Raw genomic sequence first — 12,279 nt, forward strand, 5'->3', positions numbered from 1 at the left:
CCCCAAGTCTCTCAAGATATCATTTTCGTCCCAGAATCACTAATTGTGGTATATATTATCCAAAATTAGAAGAACAATACAAACCAATATCCAATCAACTCCATAGTTTACTGGATATCAGTTTTCTGTCTGGATTAAAATAGGCACTATGATGGGTTTGATTAGGAACACAAGTTGATATCGATAAGGAAAGTTAGAGGTAAACAAACAATATTATTAAATTTTATAATCGAACCGTATATTGGAATTGATGATATTGATGGAAAAGCTTTGGCCTCTGAGCGATGAGCGTCCATTGTGGGAAAGAGAGGAGACCAAGTTTATAACCCAATAATATAAGCACAGCATCACGGCCTTTCCTATAACAAATACACCAAAACATATAGAAAATTGATTTCATTTACATTCCTCTAATCTAAGACTTATGAAGCATGGTAGTATGATTAACCGTCTTTCATGTATTCACAGTTGAAAACTATTGTGGTGAAGGAAGCACGAGCTGGTTCAAAGGCTTCAGCACTTCCGTCAGCTGAGCAAAGGACGGCCGCAGATTCGGATCCCTATCCAAACACAAAACATTAATAAGAGTACATTTGTCACCTCTTTGCAGATTCTGTTGAGTGTTTTTGAGTTTTTACACGACTTACGTTTGCCAACATTCCAAGATGATTTGGGATCTCTCAAGCCCGCGATTCTGGAAACCAACTCCTCCTACTTCTTGCATTGGGTTCATTCCTCGCCAAGGCGATCTCAATGTTGCTAGTTCCCATAGAATCACCCCGAAACTGTACACATCACACCTGCGAAAAGAACCAACAAACTTTTCTTTTATTATCCTTCAAAAAGGTGAAAGTAAAGAGTAAATATTGTAGTAGAGCCGAGTACGGAACTGAACGTCTAAGCTACTCACTTTTCATTTGAGGGCTCATTGCGTAGAACTTCTGGAGCCATCCATTCAGGCTAACAAAATTCAAAATGTTTCTCATCAGAAAAGGAGATGCCAGCTGGAAATGGCATGTGTATCAAAACGTAGTGGGATAAAAGAGTTTTCACCGTTCCAGTCGTATTGTGTTCACTGCATCATCCTCGTTGCTCGTGTAATGGTTACCTTTTACCAACCTACAAAGCAACCTGACACTATCTGCCAAAACCTACATGGGGAGAATAAAATGACATGAATCAATTACAATTATCAAACAAGATATACGAGCATAAGCAGCAAGGCATCAACTTAGGTGCGAAAATTAGTTGTTGATGTCTCATTCAATCAAGGCACAAAGAAATCAGCTAACTCAGATAACTGAGCAGAGGTACTTTGAGACTGAAGCACCACAGATATTATCAGCCAATGACATGTCAGATTCCAACGCAAGAGGTTGGAACTCAGTCAACAAAAAAAAAAACTATCAGAGTGTACAACAACAAAAAATCTCGGTATTCATTTCACAGCACAAGGCTTTCGCTCACATAATGATTTCATTTAAAGTCAGTCCATCAGTAAAGAAGTTCATAACTAGCCACAAGTAAACATATTTTCCACCGGAAAAGGAAATGGGATAAGAAAAGCCACTAAATCAAGAACGAGGGTTCAAGAAATTACCTAGAAAAGCAGAGCACGATGCCTGGAGAGACCAATATTTACAAATCCAAGACGGAATACACAAGTGTTTAGTGCTGCCCTGAACTCAGTACTCTTCTCAGTCCACCTTGCCGATACTATACTGTAATCTTTCGCAGACCTACCCATATGCCCTGTGACAAGTTCAGCCAGCCTCTGTAACCAGCACGTTAAGACTTGGAGAATGACAATCCAGTGCAATACATTGCGCAATTTGAAGAAACTCATCCAGGGAAGGATCAATGGGTCGATTCACAACCACAGCTTCAAAGCCACGTGTTCCATGGTTGCTTTCAAGATCTTCGAGTGATGGCACTGGCATATCTCCCTGCTTAGCTGAGTCTGCGGATAGGCTGTAAACATCGTAGAAACCATCAACAACTTTCTCCAAATAGTCAAGCACACCATATTCTTAGTGAAAGTACAATACCAGTTACTAAGGTTACAGATTCAAATTAGCTATAGGATCCAATCAAGAAATGCTAAGTTCGGCTGTACTCTGATCAGGCTCCTCACACCTCGAATTCACTATGAGCAAGGCTCGATAAGTATGTTTAGAATGAAGATAATACTTACCCAGTACTGTCTCGATAAGCTCTCTGCAACCACCTCCGATTAATCCCTCCTTGACTCCACCCGGTAACGGCTTCCCAAGCTCAGAAGCGTCGCCGCTAGGATCTGATGCTTCTCCGGAACCTCACAGGACTGGAATTCGACGCACTGATCGCTAGGGCTAACTGCGCTTGGTACTCCTCCTCTGAGGATATGTAATCCGAACGATTCGTAACAGAGATCGGAGCATAAGAGGTCACCGAAGAAGTGGTCTCCGGGACGGAAGAAGGGGTTGCTTGAAGAATCGGAGCACCGTTTACCCGCTTTTGATCCGATGGCGGAACTGCATCGTTGGTGCGATTCTGCTCACGACTGCTACCTCTGTGTAGCTTTTGAAGATAAGCTTCACCGCCCCTTAGATTCTTCGTGGTGGGAGTGAAGAGAAGCAACGACGGAAACTTTGCCGGCGAGGAGGAAAAAGAGAAGGGACTAAGTTTGCTGGATTTACGACTATGCTACTGTGTTGACCTTTTGACTTTTGTTTATTGAAGATGAAACGAGAGGGGAAATGTTCCACGTCACCAACGGCCCCACATGCGGGAAACTTTTACAAGTGTTTTATAGCAAAGTCCCTGAGTTCTAAATTTTATTACAAAGAAGCCATTTAAGTATTCGACAGAAGCGATTGACCCAGATAATGTAATGCTAAAAGTAGTAGAAATTAAATTGAGATGTATCATCTATTTCTAACTTACAATCCATTTGTTAATTACTGAATTGGTTCAATTTTTTTTATATCTTATAGTTTCATCAAAAAAATTTATGTGAAAATTTATATTTTACACTCATTTTTAGAGATTAAAGACTATTGTCCATTAGTCTCTACATATTTATTCATGTTTTTTTGAGATATCTACACATCAACCAAAGTTACAGACTCCAATAGAGCAATCGCTTATGTAACCAGATTTCAATGTACTTACTAAGAAATATAAATCGTTATAGCATAATTAACAAGACAAAAAAAATATATATATATATATATATAGCTTCCATCCATCCATCTATCTCACGGCCAAGGATTAATCGCTATAACGATGTTTCCTGTGTATGTCTGTCATGAACAAATAGATTCTAGTCAAGACATTAAACAATCAAAAGGTTTCGACATATTTGTTATAAGTACTAACATAGATCTCATTAAGTTCATATCTGATCTTTAAGTTCTGAAGGACACCAGGTTCGTGCAGGTAAGACAGCTTTGTCAAGTCATCAACACCACCTGCAGGAGCTTCCACATCCTTTGGGTATATCTTTGACAACTTTGCAGTGATCTATATAATATAAAACAGTTATGGGATATTAATTATAGGTGACAAGATGAAATGTTAACAGTTAGTGTGATTGGCTTGCCTTCTTTCCAGTTGTGGCTTGGATCACAACTTCTTCTCCAGTGAGCTGTTCAACCTCACCATCAATCCAAGCCACGTCTGAGTCTTCTTCAACCCAAACATGAGAACCTACAATCATATTTACCGGAGTTCCCTGCAATTTACCAAAAAACATCACAATAATTCAAAATGCTAAAGAAACAACAACAATGTCAATATGAATAGACAAAACCTAACAATACTAATAATTTTAAGCTCCCTAAAACTGGACAATCAAACTGCCTACAGTGAGCTATGTAAGGGAGAGAGATCTACAGTAAAGTAAGACGTTCACGTACCATTGTTCAATATTGGTCTGTCGTTTCTTCTTCACAATGATTACAAGTGAAGGAGATCCATTTTTCGGGATATTTTCCCACAGTATAGTGACTTGTTACGTAAGAAACCTATAGAATCTGTAGATTCCGAGACAAACAGACACACCGGAGAGGGATTCCCACAAACCGATAACAGTTTCCGACAAAACAAAATCAAATCACCGATATTTTACCACAATCTAAAGACGTTCAGAGGAATAAGATCACCACACAGGAGAGGGATTCGGACAGGAGTACACGCTTAAAAGAAAAAGAAAGAGACCAAAAGCACAAAACTACAGAGAGACCAAAAGCATAAATAGAGAAACCAAAAGCACAAAGTAGATAGTCATCATCACTAGTTAAATACTACTACTTCATCCGATGTCTTAAATAGAGACCAAAAGCACACAATGCTTAATGTCTTAAACAGAGTTGGTAATCAACTGGCGGAGGCCACGGTTCTTGTAAGTCTGATACCACCTAGGACTAGACAGCCTCCATAGCGTATGAACTCCTAAGCGGCGCTTAAGCTTTAAAGATCCCTTCTTCGAAGACTTCTTAGAAGGAATCTCAGAAAAAGCCAAACCAGTTTCAGCTTCAACCCAACAATCCCCTTGAATGCTCAATCTTCCCTTAGATTCATTGAAGACGCGTCTCACAGCAGCTTTGGAGAGACAAGGCTAACCGGTCCGAAGAGACTTGACCACGTCTTTATATGTGACGTAAAGGAGAGCAGCTCTAGACATGAGACTTGGGGGCTCCTTATCATCTAGAGACTTATCATCTAGAGACTCTATGGCAACTTGGACAATCTCCAAGTGAAACTTGGTGAGATCCCTCTGCAGCAACAAGATTTTATATTAACACCAAATAGATTATTGATATGCTAACAAACTGAAAGTGAGAGAGCATATAAAACTTACAGCTTTGATTTTCCTATGGGAAGTACAGATTGCAAGTTCCACATACAAAGAAATCCAATCACATTGCAACTCAGATTCATTCAACTGCAAAAGAAAAGGCAAATACAACATATATTAGTAATACGCAAAAGCAAAAACAGATGCATGCATGCATGCATGCGAGACCACAAAATGAGTGTTTTAATGTTACCAAGTAAAACCGTTTGGTGTCACTGAAAGAGGAGGGCCAAGCAAAATCTGAGGAGGGCCAATCAAACAATCTGTCTTTGTAGGAAGTAGGCACTGGCTGGCGATGTGGACGTAAGGAAGGCATCTCCTTCTTTGAACTCTCGGTCCCTAAAAGCAATATCTTTGAAATTGATTAATGCATCAAACCTCTACCTTCATGAGGTCTAGAATGACGGCACGTCAAGTCTAGAATACCGAGGCGTTCTTCTTCGACTACAACCTGAAAGATTTGCTCCAAATGGCTGGTTGGAAGGCGTGCAACCAGAGTGATGAAGTAGGCAGTTGCAGCACTACCCATGTTGAATCTCTTTAATCTACCAAACTGGAAGTTTGTCCCCTAAATCAGATAAAGAAAGAAACAGATGTTAAACTGTCGAGCTACATTAAAAGCATCAAACTAGTGTGTGTGTGTTTTACCTCTAACCAATTGTATCGGTGAAGGCCGAGCTTGGCAAAGAGCTTCACCAAAGCACAGTTAGGATACCCGCCATACATCTTCCCCAACTTGCCTTCACACTCGAAGTGTGCCAATGCATAGCTACCACGTCTTCGTGGAAACCCTTCAGGGTAGTTGAAACGCTAAAAGCAGAAGACAAAAAACAATCAGTACTAAGGTTTGATATTTACTAAGCCTAGGGGATTAGTTTCGTGACAAACACTAGTCTATCTCCAACAAATCAAAATCACAATCACAATAACAATCACAATCATAGATAATACTCACATCGAGCTCCTCCGTTCGTAGACCACTCTGACTCATCCTCTTAGTGTATTCTACACCGACGGCTCGTCTTCGTCGTCGTAAAGTCTGAAAGGTTGTGGAGACAAGTAGCTAGCTGCGGATGCCGTCGATCAATTTAGGTTTGCCAGGAGAATGATTTTATGGGCTGCAGTTGGGCCTTATTACCACCACCGAAAATTTTCTTAACACGAGCAGAAAAACCGAACCCATGTACGAGAAGTAATGTTCGGCAAAATTATTATTATCTCTGTCCTTTCCTACTGTTTCTCATCCTTATTTATTCAAGTACCTGACGAAAAGGAATGGTAGTTCCTAATCACTTTTAAGAAGGAATACTTTTGTTCTTTAATTCTCTACAAAAAAAAGAATGAAAGAGAATGAGAGAGAATTATTATTCCTTGTGAATGATGATTTTTTTTAGGAACGTTAGGGAATGCATTATTCCTCACCGTTTCCTGATTACCATTCATATCCATTGATTTTCTTTTGTAACAAACATGAGAAATACCAACTTAAGAAAGAGAAACAATATATAATTATCTAAACCATAAAAATAGATGTAAGAAAAAGAAAGGACTAAAATGTCATTTTAACTTCTTTCTCTTTCCACTTTTGTCTGTTTTTCCATCTATGCAAATTATCAACTTATTTGATATTTTCTGTGCAAATGGCTCTTATAAAATATCCGAACAGATTTCGTAAAAGAATATTTTATGTATCAAAGATTATGTCTGAATTCAGACTCGAACAAATAACCCCAATAAGACGAGTTTTCGAGGGTACTTGTTCCAGTCTGAATCAACTAAATACATGTATTTAGTCTTCACTAATCATATTTGTAATCACTTTTATCGTTCTTATTCATCTTTCAGTTCATGGGCTTTGAAACTCGTCTTATTGGGCCGTATTTGTCTGAAGCCCATTACGTTAAACCCTTGGCTTCAGTCTCTGTTTCTTCACTGACCACCACCACGGCGGCAACTCACCGATCAATCAATTCTCCCCCGCTGCTTATCTCACCGTACCTATCTCCGTAGCTCGCCGGAGCTCCATCAAGAAACAAAAAATGACGTGGCTGAGCCGGGCGGTTCCCTTTCGATACTTAACATCCAACCGAAGACTTCAAAAACCGCCATGGATGACATACCCAGCTGCCTTCTACTCGGATTCCGCGGAGAAGAAAGGAAAAGTCACGCCTTTGCAGGTCAATTCCTCATCTACTCACTTCCTCAGCAGATAAAGACTCTCTCTTTTGCCTTCTTCTACTAACTTTTTTTGTTGTGCAGGAGACTAGAATGAGAGATAGGTTTACTCTGTACGCACGTGGCGGCGAAGGTGGCAATGGTTGTTCCAGCCTCCGCCGTAGCCGTACTGATCGCTTCGGAAAACCTGATGGTAAGGAAACTTGTCTCAAATCCGACAACAACATTTTCATTTTGGGGCTGTAGACTTTAGACGCTTTAGTAAAAGAATATGTAATTTTCTTCAAAAAAAATTAGAGGCGAATGTTTCAGATTTGGTGTATTTAGAATTTGAATGTGGATGTGTCTGAAAAATGCCAACACGTTTGGTTTTGAAAGGTTTTAAACTTTTTGATTGTTGAAAGAATGTTGAATGTTAATGTAATTGGAGTTTGTTTTGTTCAGGTGGAAATGGTGGGAGAGGAGGTGATGTGATATTAGAATGCACACACGCTGTTTGGGATTTTAGCGGATTACAACCTCATGTTGTAAGTTTATGTCTCTCTGCCTTTATCCGTGCTTTTCGAGGAATGTGTCTGATGGTAACTTGTCTTAACCTTTTTATGAGTTTTGAAGAAAGGTGGGAAAGCTGGACATGGAACTTCCAAGAACAGGATTGGTAACAGAGGAGAAGACAAGGTTTATTTATGTATCTCTCTCACTCACTAGTGTTCCTCTGCTTCTCTGTTCTTCTTTTTGTCGTTCCGCTTATTTATGTCCACCACAGGTCCTCCAAGTCCCCATTGGGACAGTGATACATCTTCAAGAGGGTGAGCTTCCATCTCAGATTCAAGTCGGCTCTCCCAAGAGTTCGGATCCATGGGACCTTCCCGGCACACTTGTTGATGACCCTGCATCAGATGAAAACTCTGACGTCGATCAAGATTCTTCTGTTCAAGTTGAACCTGAGGAAGAGAGTGTAGCAATGCATGTAGACATGGAAAAAGAAACTGATTTTGATGAAGACGATGAAGAAGGACAAGTCAGGTATAACGTCGCAGAACTAACAGAAGAAGGTCAGAGCATAATCATCGCACGTGGCGGTGAAGGAGGTTTAGGTAACGTCTCCGCTACACGTTACTTAAGAGGCACCAAGTTCGCTAAAACCTCCACGTTGAGGACAATGGAAGGCGACTCTGACGATGAAGATGGTAATGGTCAACGCACAAGTATTAAATGCGGCTCGCTCGGTGCAGAGTCTGTACTGATACTAGAACTTAAAAGCATCGCCGACGTTGGTCTAGTCGGGATGCCAAACGCCGGAAAAAGCACGCTCCTCGGCGCGCTCTCGCGCGCCAAGCCACGCGTAGGCCACTACGCGTTCACGACGCTCCGTCCCAACTTAGGAAACGTGAACTACGATGACTTCTCAGTCACGGTAGCTGACATTCCAGGGCTGATCAAAGGAGCTCATCAGAACAGAGGGCTAGGGCATAACTTTCTACGTCACATCGAGCGGACCAAAGTGCTGGCTTACGTCGTGGACTTAGCCTCGGGGCTAGACGGCTGCGAAGGTGTGACGCCGTGGCAGCAGCTGAGGGATCTGGTGATGGAGCTTGAGTACCATGAAGAAGGGTTGTCTGATAGGTCGTCTTTGATCGTGGCGAACAAGATCGATGAGGACGGTGCTGATGAGAGGTTGGAGGAGCTTGAGAGGAGGGTGAGAGGAGTGAGGATATTTCCGGTTTGTGCGGTTCTTGAAGAAGGTGTGGCTGAGCTGAAAAATGGTTTGAAAATGCTTGTGAACGGTGATGGTGAGGGATCAGAGAGGTTAAAGTTAGAGAATATCTCTGTTGACTAGTTTAGTTTTGTATCTCTTTTGAGTTATTACTATTTCTTGGAAATTATAGGCCACATTATTACGTACCTTAATCCAATGCGCCACCATACATATAATATGATCTGGAGTTGCATATATGTTATGAACTTCAACTTTATCCAAATCAATCTTTATATATTTATTTTTTGTCAAGAACAAATTTTATCATAATATTTTGATTAGTTGAAGAACGTAGACAAGTATCTTGGGTCATGGACGATCTAATAAGAGAAATAAAAAGTATTTTATATTTATATTGTCAAAATAAAAAGTATTTTCGCCACCAAAAAATTACTATGTCAAGAATATGAAAGAGGCATGATTCATGCCTCTTATTTTGGTCGGCTGCCGTTTACAAATAAAATCGCAATTCTTTGTTGCGTATACGACTTTTTTTTCTTATTCCCAATAATTTGACGTGCTCCATATATTTTTGATACTGGTAGAACAAATCTAAGATAGTAGAAAAAGAAATCAGTAGATAAGCTGGTGTTATTTAACCTCAATATTTTTTAAATGTTAATTCTTATTTTTATTTAGATGCTTAACTGCATCAAATGATGTATTATAGAGGCAAATAAATTTAACAAGTTTAAAAGACAATATTTTAGTTTAAGAAAATATTTATCAGATTCTCACTATAATAATTTAAGGATTTTGATAAAATAAATGAAAACACTACGAATTTGATGATCTTTTTGGTTGAAATGATTAATGCTCTGTGTGGTAGATAACTTCTTCCAAGAAAATTTATTTGATTCTATCCATACACGAAATGACACGTATGTGGTGGATACAAACACTAAACACTGAATATTTCTATCTTTTTTGGCATCTATATTTCTCTTCTTCTATAAATAGTGGCAGTTCCATATGTTCAAACCACAGCAAATAAAAGCATCAAAAGAAGAAGACAAAAAACAAATTTCAAGTTTTAAACCAAAGAGAAGTAAGAGAAGCAATGGCAGGTTCTAACTGTGGATGTGGTTCCGCTTGCAAATGTGGTGACTCTTGCAGGTAAACACTAGAACTTATCTTATATACACGATGTGGTTGCTTAATTAGTCCTTAATTTCCATATCATATTAGTTATCAAAATCTCAATCTTTTTGTGTGTGTCTGGTGAAGTTGCGAGAAGAACTACAACACGGAGTGCGATAACTGCAGCTGTGGATCAAACTGCAGCTGCGGCGACAGCTGCAGCTGTTGAAGGTGTTGTGGTGTAGATCATATGCATGCATGAAAACTGGGGGAAAAGTGTTTATGATGTTAAGAGATATGTGTGTGTTTGAATAAAGGTTTGGCATGATGTTGCCTTGTTGTCTAATAGCTCTCTTAACCTTGACTTTTTCTCTGTATTTGGTGTTTATTGTGTAATGTTTCATTTGTAACGTAAGAAAAAAAATATCTATTGACTTTTGTGATTATAAAAATATTAAGTTTTGTCTAAGCTTCTTTCTCTCTATATTTAGAAAATAGGGTTAATTAGATTTATGACCATGCACAATCATTTCAATGACGATATGGTTAAATACCATGGGTTAAGTATATTTCTTTTTCGCATTAGTGTTGCATTCCCAATAAATTAGTTCTGTTTAAATACGAAATTATAAAGAAATAATGAATTTGAAAACCAAATCAAATATAAGTAGCTAAACCAATTCGAAAACGAGAATTCGGCCAAGAAAAACCTCAACTTTGCACGAATTGCCAAAAGAAACATAAACTTTTGGGCTGACCAAAAAAACACCAAACTTTCATTGACTTTAGAATTAATTAACAACTAGATTTTGACCCGCGCTTTAAAAGCGCGGGACCATTTTTTTTTTTTTCAATTGACAAATATTTAGTAAATGCCATATTTCATATATTTGTGTTTTATTTTATAAAAGACTTAAACTTTTTATATTCTTTGTACGAATTGCCAAAAGAAACATGAACTTTTGAGCTGACCAAAAAAACACTAAACTTTCATTGACTTTAGAATTAATTAACAATTTTTTCGCTGACTTGCCAATTTAGCACGCCGTCAACAAATTTAACAGAAATATTTGACGTCGTTTATTGTTGGCGTTAAGTGAAACGACGTCGTTTTCAAATGATGTAAAACGATCGTTTTACATGGCAAATGGCAAAGTATTTTACCACTGGGCTACTGGCACTTTCAATGTACTTACTAACATGTTTACTTTTATTTGGTACATATTAAATATAAAAAATTCTCTAAAAACTTAATAAGATCTTTAAAATTCCAAAAAAATTAAAAAAATAAAGAAGATTTTAATAAAATTAATATAGAAATTAAAATTAAAAATAAAATTTTATTTTTCTTTTTAAAAAATAAAAACTCTTCCAAAATTTTCTAAAAACTTAAAAAGATCCTTAAAATTCAAAAAAATTGAAAAAATAAAGAATTTTTTTATAAAATTAATTTTGAAATTAAAATAGAAAATAAAATAAATTTTTTTCTTTTCAATTCTTGAAAAGTTCATGTTTTTTTGAAAAGAAAAAATAAAATTTTATTTTCTATTTTAATTTCAAAATTAATTTTATAAAAAATTTCTTTATTTTTTTAATTTTTTGGAATTTTAAAGATCTTTTTAAGTTTTTAGAAAATTTTGGAAGAGTTTTTTATTTTTTTAAAAGAAAAATAAAATTTTATTATAAATTTTAATTTCTAATTTAATTTTATAAAAATCTTCTTAATTTTTTTAATTTTTTTTGGAGTTTTAAAGATCTTATTAAGTTTTTAGAGAATTTTTTATATTTAATATGTACCAAATAAAAGTAAACATGTTAGTAAGTACATTGAAAGTGCCAGTAGCCCAGTGGTAAAATACATTGCCATTTGACCAACCAACCTGGGTTCGAATCCAGAGGTCTACATATTTTTAATTTCAAATCATGTAAAACGACGTCGTTTCACTTAACGCCAACAATAAACGACGTCAAATATTTCTGTTAAATTTGTTGACGGCGTACTAAATTGGCAAGTCAGCGAAAACATTGTTAATTAATTCTAAAGTCAATGAAAATTTGGTGTTTTTTTTGTCAGCACAAAATTTATGTTTCTTTTGGCAATTCGTGCAAAGTTGAGGTTTTTTTTGGCCGAATTCTCATTCGAAAACAGAACAAAATGCTACCAAGATCATCATTGAGTATGCCAACTTCATTTGTAGTTAAACAAAAAGAGATTGGGCTAACCATTAGAAAATAGGAATTAAAGACAAGTCCAACATTAGTAATAGTTGACGGGATGTGGTAGCTCGTTTGGTAAGAGCCTTGGGGGCCAATTGTCATGCTCCCGGGTTTGACGCCAGGCGGAGGGGAACTGCCCATCCTGTCATCAAATGCGGTACTGGGTGTTGGGCCTTGTCCCCAGCCCAGGTAAAGCCCTTCCGGGTGA

The 12,279-nt window shown here is 37.6% G+C and overlaps 4 protein-coding genes and 1 long non-coding RNA gene across 5 annotated transcripts in view; 2 read left to right on the forward strand and 3 right to left on the reverse strand.

Annotated features, from left to right (window-relative positions):
• Nucleotides 1-2,686, reverse strand: part of LOC106311515 (myosin-11-like) — a 6,876-nt gene extending 4,190 nt beyond the window's left edge. The window contains exons 1-3 of the mRNA XM_013748701.1: nucleotides 2,195-2,686; nucleotides 1,601-1,971; nucleotides 1,109-1,151 (exon numbers count right to left, since the gene is read on the reverse strand). The gene's annotated coding sequence lies outside the window, so the exon portion shown is untranslated. The remainder of the gene's footprint in view (nucleotides 1-1,108; nucleotides 1,152-1,600; nucleotides 1,972-2,194) is intronic.
• Nucleotides 2,687-3,125: 439 nt separating this feature from the next.
• Nucleotides 3,126-4,041, reverse strand: LOC106311518 (myosin-11-like). The gene is made up of 4 exons (XM_013748706.1): nucleotides 3,900-4,041; nucleotides 3,584-3,715; nucleotides 3,361-3,504; nucleotides 3,126-3,284 (listed from the first exon to the last, which is right to left on the reverse strand). Exons 1-4 carry the CDS (start codon nucleotides 3,900-3,902, stop codon nucleotides 3,240-3,242), a joined length of 324 nt encoding a protein of 107 aa, XP_013604160.1. The 5' UTR covers nucleotides 3,903-4,041; the 3' UTR covers nucleotides 3,126-3,239.
• A 173-nt stretch (nucleotides 4,042-4,214) lies between these two features.
• On the reverse strand, nucleotides 4,215-5,926 carry LOC106311517 (UPF0725 protein EMB2204-like). Its single transcript, XM_013748705.1, has 6 exons — nucleotides 5,796-5,926; nucleotides 5,489-5,650; nucleotides 5,225-5,408; nucleotides 5,034-5,179; nucleotides 4,844-4,927; nucleotides 4,215-4,759 (listed from the first exon to the last, which is right to left on the reverse strand). Exons 1-6 carry the CDS (start codon nucleotides 5,829-5,831, stop codon nucleotides 4,601-4,603), a joined length of 771 nt encoding a protein of 256 aa, XP_013604159.1. The 5' UTR covers nucleotides 5,832-5,926; the 3' UTR covers nucleotides 4,215-4,600.
• An 862-nt stretch (nucleotides 5,927-6,788) lies between these two features.
• On the forward strand, nucleotides 6,789-8,956 carry LOC106310594 (probable GTP-binding protein OBGM, mitochondrial). The gene is made up of 5 exons (XM_013747823.1): nucleotides 6,789-7,017; nucleotides 7,100-7,208; nucleotides 7,460-7,542; nucleotides 7,631-7,693; nucleotides 7,782-8,956. Exons 1-5 carry the CDS (start codon nucleotides 6,880-6,882, stop codon nucleotides 8,853-8,855), a joined length of 1,467 nt encoding a protein of 488 aa, XP_013603277.1. The 5' UTR covers nucleotides 6,789-6,879; the 3' UTR covers nucleotides 8,856-8,956.
• An 804-nt stretch (nucleotides 8,957-9,760) lies between these two features.
• LOC106311112 lies at nucleotides 9,761-10,323 on the forward strand. Its single transcript, XR_001263925.1, has 2 exons — nucleotides 9,761-9,890; nucleotides 10,002-10,323. It is a non-coding gene; the product is annotated as an uncharacterized LOC106311112 (long non-coding RNA).
• Nucleotides 10,324-12,279: the final 1,956 nt, after the last annotated feature.

The sequence above is a fragment of the Brassica oleracea genome, chromosome C8 (genome assembly GCF_000695525.1).
Source record: "Brassica oleracea var. oleracea cultivar TO1000 chromosome C8, BOL, whole genome shotgun sequence".
Lineage (NCBI taxonomy): Eukaryota > Viridiplantae > Streptophyta > Magnoliopsida > Brassicales > Brassicaceae > Brassica > Brassica oleracea.